The 6,969-nt window shown below is 40.6% G+C and overlaps 1 protein-coding gene across 1 annotated transcript; it reads right to left on the bottom strand.

Moving 5' to 3' along the window:
• Window positions 1-4,920: 4,920 nt before the first annotated feature.
• Window positions 4,921-6,657, bottom strand: LOC134291961 (uncharacterized). Its single transcript, XM_062860512.1, has 2 exons — window positions 5,145-6,657; window positions 4,921-5,077 (listed from the first exon to the last, which is right to left on the bottom strand). Exon 1 carries the CDS (start codon window positions 6,483-6,485, stop codon window positions 5,343-5,345), a length of 1,143 nt encoding a protein of 380 aa, XP_062716496.1. The 5' UTR covers window positions 6,486-6,657; the 3' UTR covers window positions 4,921-5,077; window positions 5,145-5,342.
• Between the last annotated feature and the right edge of the window lie 312 nt (window positions 6,658-6,969).

Here is a 6,969-nt window from a genome sequence, read left to right as displayed (position 1 = left end):
CTCCCTAAGAATAATTATATTTTCTCGTGTGTGTTTTTTGTACCCATAACCCTTGAAATTGTGTTTCTGAAATTCTCTCTAAAATTGTTTCTTTTTAGTTTTTGAAGAAATTTCAATATATTTTTTTCAGATTTCTCCTGAAGTTTCCTTTGAATTTCTCTTTCTTGTTTAAAATTTCACCTGAAATTATCTCTCCTCAAATTTCTTTGGTATTTTTCCTGAAACTCCTATGGAGTTGCTTTAGAAATTCCCTTGGAATTTCTACTGAAATTTCCCAAGAGTTTATCCTAAAATTCTTTTAGGACAAGGTATTTGGAGTACATAGCTCAAATTTCTCAAGGGCCCATATAGCCGAGGCGGTAAACGCACGGGTATTCAGCATGACCATGCTGAGGGTGACGGGTTCGATTCCCGGTCTGAGAAGCAGGCTTTGTCCCAATGAGGACGTTACGCCAAGAAGAGAGAGAGAGAGAGAGAGCTCAAAATTTCTAGAGCACCGTTTTTCAGAACCGTTGAACGGATTTGGATGAAAATGCATCACGCTAATTGTTCAGTGGTTGTCAACAGCGTGATGCATTTTAATCCAAATCCGTTCAACGGTTCTTAAAAACGGTGCTCTAGAAATTTTGAGCCATGTACTCCAAATATCTTGTCCTAAACTCCTCTGTAATTTTTTCTGAAACTCCCTTGGAACTTTTTCTGGAATTCTTTCATAATTTTTCTTAAAATTCTTATAGAACTTCTCCTGATATTTCCTTAGAATTACCTGGATGTAATAAAGTAATGTGATTCCTAAAATCTACCGGTAACGACTAAGGCACGTGTTTTTCATTTCACTCCTCGAAGCCAAGTTCAATGCCGGAGCACCCCATCCCAAGGCCCTATACCGCATTGCGTACACCTTTGTCCAGACGAAAACCAGCTTGGATTCGGCATTATGTCCTTTCCGTTACGGATGATTCATGATGCCTACCACAGAGCGCGAGAGTCCAATGGTGAACTTGAAACCATTTTCTTCCGCCGCCGTCTGTGTTCGCAAGAAGGGGGAGGTGGCTGGGTAGTTCATGCTGATACGTTCCATCAAGCAGACTGACGTCGCCGCCGTCAGCAGTTAATAATTTTACTACTTCCGACGACGAAGACCATAGAACCAGCCCTAAGCCATAAATCGCCCGTCAACAAAGTTGCTGCGGACCTCGCGGTTGCGTTCATTTTTCAAGTCCTTTCCACCCCCACCCAACCACAGAAACGGTGTGTGGTGGACCAGTGCCGTGCCGTCAGTTATCTCTGAAATGTTTCTGTTTAATCTAAGCAGCAGAAACAAATCAGAACCGCGCAGTGGCACAAGTTGTTGCAAATGATATTTATCATCGTGTACCCTGTTTCTCGTTTGGTTCGCCGTGACGACTTTTCACCACACCGACTTGGAATGTTTGTCCTACCCTGTGTTCTGACAGTCACGGGACAGGATTTTTGCTTTTGTTGTCGATAAAGCAGCGAGAATACACCAACCTCAAGACTTTCCACAATTATTGCATGCTAGTGGCTCGTAAAGAATAAACTTTTACGAGGTTAGTTAGAGTGCTAAATTTTTCTCCATTGTTGAAATCGGAGTGCATCGTGGGGGTGGTGGCTGAGTGCAAGCTGCAAGTCACGCGGATGTAAATGAAGATTCATGAACCACAATTGTTGCAACAGTGTGATGAGGTTGCAGATGGAACCATCATCAGTCGCCACTCGGTTTAAGGTAGAAAAGGTTTAAGAGGAAGCTGAAATGAGCATGAGCATGAGCATGATTGACCGCCCGCGGTTGCTCCTCTGTTATTGCAAGGACAACTGCATTTACACAAAGAACCAACAGATGATGCTTGGGATTAGCTTTCTCTTCATTGTGTAAATGCTGCAATCCCAATACTTTTCAATAAGCAATACCAACGCCGGCCGCGTCCGAATGCAGGTCAATTGAGGATAGGGAAGGAAATGATGACGTGATTCTCGCTTAGGCCAATAACCGAGGAATTCTCTGCGTTACTACGAGAAATCACTAGGAGTTTGGACAGGGGAAATGGAGATGTGTTGAGGATTTTGACGTGGTAAACAAATGTAATGTTTTGATTCGCGATTAATAATGCGCTCGCGAAGAAATACCCTTCTAAACCTTGGACGACGAACGCGATCTATTGTGCCTCAAAACTCACCCTACGTAAGTTATTCATTCGCAACTAAGGAGAACACAATGCTAAACACCGACGCATCTGTAGTTTGCGTTTCCGCGCGAGACAATGCTGAACGCGATCGATTCACAAGTATTAACAAAATAACACGGGATAAATAAATCAGAAAGATCTTACCGCATGGTTCGCCGTCTATCTTTTACCGACCCTCTCTTTTATCCAGAAATTCATGCAACGTTTATTTGAGTCAAAACATTTATTCATTTGGGCTAAAATATTACAAATGTCGACACCGAAGATGACGAACCATTCAAATTTTTGTGTACATGCAAAAAATGAAAGAAAAATATTTATTACCAACTAAATGTGCATTTGGAACTAGCCCCGACACATGACGTGACGAACTTTTCAATATTTGTTAGATAAATACACAAAACCCAGTGCAGAATTTTATACATCCTATAGCATTCATTATTGTGATAAAATGGAACGAGCTCACCAATAAGCATACTTGAAGTGTCCAGTGCGTATGTGCTGCAGCATCTTCCACAAACTGGCCTCGAAATCACACTGAACCGCTACAACAACACACGGGTACGACGATGTGCACATTCAAATTGTCGACGACGACGCGGCCGATCCGAATGAAAAAAGCGGCACTTCCACTTTGCCTCCAAAAAACACTTAACCGCCCCGTACGAAGACGAGCACGCTCGCAGGACGACGACGCGATGCAACGACGAACCAAGACAGACTGAAATGTCATCCGCTGCTGGCATCACACTACGGACTCGCACGAAAACTCAGTAATGGTGGAATTACTAAATTCCCTAAAAAGGGAAATCAAATGAAACAATACAATCTGATGTTAATATATTGTTAGCCAATAGAAAATACTGTAACAATTGAATCTAATGTTAATCTATTGTAACGAATCAAATTTTAACAAGTACTCTACAATTCATTTACAATAGAATTCACTGTTAACATAAGAATCTATTGTTATTCTACAGTTTTTCCAATAGACTCAATGGTTCGTTTTTATCCGGGTAAGCTTAATGGTCTGAACAAAACTGAAGATTCTTAATTTAGCCAAGGACAATATACAAAGAGGTACTGTATGAACGCTACGGTTGATCTACCCAAGGTGTTTATAATAATGATAGGTTGGACACTACAAATGAATATAATGTATATGAAATAAAAAACACTCTCTTTAATTTCTAGCAATTTAAGCGCATCTTACATGCGTCATCATTTCCAAATTATAAATATTTAATGCTCAAATAACCATCATTCAATCATCAGCAATCATCAACTATTGAAAAGCAGTTTTTTCGCACAAATACGCAAAACCCCTCTTGAAAATTATTTCACTGTGATCTAGACGGTGAACAGAGTGCAGTGATAAAATTTTATTGCCATTGGTTGAAATTTGAACGAAAAAACAGCCTTTTAGTTTTTCAATACGGGTGACGGTTTGTTTCCTCTTAAGAATAATTGCCATCAATCAGAAAAAAAAACATTAAAATATAAATAATACTGTTACTGTTACCACGCATACCACTACACCACCGACGCCGACATCCCCCGATTTTGAAAGGTTTAAGAGGAAGCTGAAATGAAAGAAAACAACAAAGACAATTTGCAAACAAAAAAAGCTAAGGAAAATTTAAATAATATATTTCGAAAGGCATTCAAATCCATTCAAATTCTGAAGCAATTTTTACTAAAAAGTAAGGAGCGTGCAAGGTGCATATCCTTGTGTTGAGAATTTCGAAAAGAAAGTTCGAGTTATTTAAAGAGAATCAAACACATTTACCAAAAAAATCATCACAAATTTTCTAGAAAAAATCTTCAGAAAATCTAAAATAAATTCCAAGCAAATTTGAGGACATTCGCAAAACAAAAATCAAAGAACAATAAAAAAGTCCTGAATGAAAACTTCAGAACAAAAAAAATAAGTTTTCATAAAAAAATGTATACTCTTTAAAAGTAAATTTTCAAAATTAGAAAGGAATTCAAATTCAATTTTAAGAGAAATGCTTAAAAAACCAAAAGTTCCAAAGGATTGATTTGTATTTTAAAAATAAGGTTTCATTGCCAACTTATTTCCGAAAAAGCAAGGCGTTTATAGAAAAAAAATTCTGGAGAATTACAGAAAAAAAAACCAAAATATAAGAAAAAAAAAACTTATAGTCAATTTTAACTATGTATTCCCAGAAAAGTCCCAAAGTAAAAATCATTCCAAAGATAATTCAAGAGGCAGCTCAAAGGCACAAAGCCCAGCTTTGTGTTCAGAAGGAATAATTCAAGATATTTCCTGACTGATTTATGTCAGAAATTTTCTACAGTGACCGCAATTGGAACTGTCATTTTGTAAAGACAAACTCCAAGAGTAACTCCGAGAATTTATAAACAGAAATTCGATCGAAATTTTAGAAGAAAATCAAAAGGTGCCATTAGACTGTTTGTCATTATGTAAAATATTTGCCATTGAAGTCCGATAATTATCCAAGGTTCCTATGATTCACGTTGTTGGGCTTGTATGGCTAAATGTTTGTCACGTCAATGGGACCTTAAGTAAATTTCAAGAAAAAAATCAAGAAAATTTCAAGATAACTATTTAGGAAGACATTCGAAGGAAGTTATTTCAAAATTTTGGATGTTCGAGGGTTCGACTGTTTGGATGTAACGATTGGTGGGAGTTCGGCTTTGCAGTCTAAAGTTCTCTAGAACGTAGAAGGACGTGTGTGTTTCCGCCATGTTGTTTTGTTAATAGGTTTCGACTGGATGGTTGTTGATTTTCATGGAAAATTTCGGCTTGCAGTCTAACAATTTGCGTTGATTAATTACTGATCATCGCCGACGTTTCGGTCCGACTATTGGACCATCTTCAGGGCCTAAACGTTTTATTAAAATTGGCACAAATTAACATTAAATATACAAATTTACATAACACAAACTCACTCGATACACAAATCAACAAGTCACACAAATTTGTTCAATTTTGAAACCGTCGGGTTGAAAAGGGTCACGCCGTCTGGTACACTTCTGGGCCATTCGTTCCGGTTGGGTTTGGGAAATCCCTAGCTGGTGCACAGGTACTACCTGCCGGTGCAGACTGCCGCCTTTACTGATCAGCTGTTTATCCGTGTGTATATGGTATTAGCCGACGGTGTGATCTTGTGTTGTGTGTCGCGTATCTCTGTGTTGGTTACTCGATCCATCTGTGCGTTCGTTTTCTCTTCGGAGATCGTCTACCGATGCGATGAGAAAGCTGTAGGTAGCGCTCATGTCTTCCGTATCGGTACGACGGTTCACTGTATGTGGATTGGTGAGAATGTGGCACATTTCCAAAACAGGGAGAGCCTGTGTTTTGAAACAGCAGTCAATGATTGTTGGGTTTCCTACATCGAATCTGTGCTGCTGCTGTATACAGTGCTCCATCAAGGCAGTCTTCTGTGATAGTAGCTGTATCTCCGGATCATTGTATGAGAGTCCAGCTGAGAGCTTCCTATCCAACGTGTTTATCAACGTTTGATGACCATACATTCTCGTGCGCAGCTGGTTCTTAGTCATACCAATGTAGCAACCGGGGCAGTCTCTGCATGCTATTTTGTACACGACTTTGGACTTCTGCATGTACGGAACGGGGTCTTTAGTAGTTTTATACAGTTGTTTCACTGTGTTGTTGTTGCTACATGCGATGCCAACAGACGGAACATTTCGCCTCAGTATTTTCCTGATGGTTGGTGTTAGGCCGGGGATGTGCACCACGGATCGGTATGTGTTCGGTGTGTCTGCTACTTCGGGTGGTCTCGGTTGATGCAGCATTCTGTTTATTAGGTGCAGTGGGTAGTCATTGCTTGAAAGCTGTCTCTGGATGAGCTGGTTCTTCTCCTCCTCTGTCCGGACGGTGCTCAGGGTCCGAACTCGATTGATGAAGTTCGTTGCAACCCCCAGTTTTTGATCAATGGGATGAAAGGAGAAAAAATTCAGTATTCTGCCGGACGATATCGGCTTCGAATACCAGTCGGTTTTTATTCTCCCTTCTCCCGATTGGATCATCAACATATCCAGGTATGGGAGCTTCCCTTCCTCTTCAACTTCGCATGTGAATTTGATGCTTTCGTTTTGCCGGTTGAATATTTCGAGTACCTCCTGCACCCGATCCTTGTGGATCAGCAAAAACAGGTCGTCTACATACTTTCGGATGTACTGCGGTGGGATGTTTGCTACATTGATTGCTCTGCTGATGATGCTATCCATCACGATGTCTGCTAACACCGGTGACAGCGGGCTACCCATTGCAGTACCGGACCGTTGACGACCGTTGGGTATCTTTAGTGTGCTATATCATATCACCACCGTGTGGAGCACTGCCACACGGTGGTGCGAATAAATCGTCGTTTAATTTGAATCTGCGTACTTCTTCCTCGTCGTCTGGAGTCTTGTCGGTTAATAAAAGTACACAGCGTAGGGCCGTAAAGACATCCTGGCCGAAACAATGTTTCGTCCAGTGGTTGACTAGGCCCCTACGTTGTGTCTTGATTCCCCCGGAGGCAAGACGAAGACGTTCTGTTTCGTCCAGCGGTTGATAGGCCCCTACGTTGTGTTATTTATGCCCCGGGGACAAGACTAAGACGAACTACTTTGGACTAATCACGTTTTATTGGCGCACCACAGAGAGGCAGTGCTCCTGCTCTGTGGTGTTATATTGGCTTACAACGGCACCAACAATTGCCGAAACGTAGGGACGAATCCTAAACAGTCGTACTAGAGAACTAAAGAC

Source organism: Aedes albopictus, chromosome 3 (genome assembly GCF_035046485.1).
Source record: "Aedes albopictus strain Foshan chromosome 3, AalbF5, whole genome shotgun sequence".
NCBI lineage: Eukaryota > Metazoa > Arthropoda > Insecta > Diptera > Culicidae > Aedes > Aedes albopictus.
Note: the sequence above shows the minus strand (reverse complement) of the source record. Positions and strands in the feature narration are given on the sequence as shown.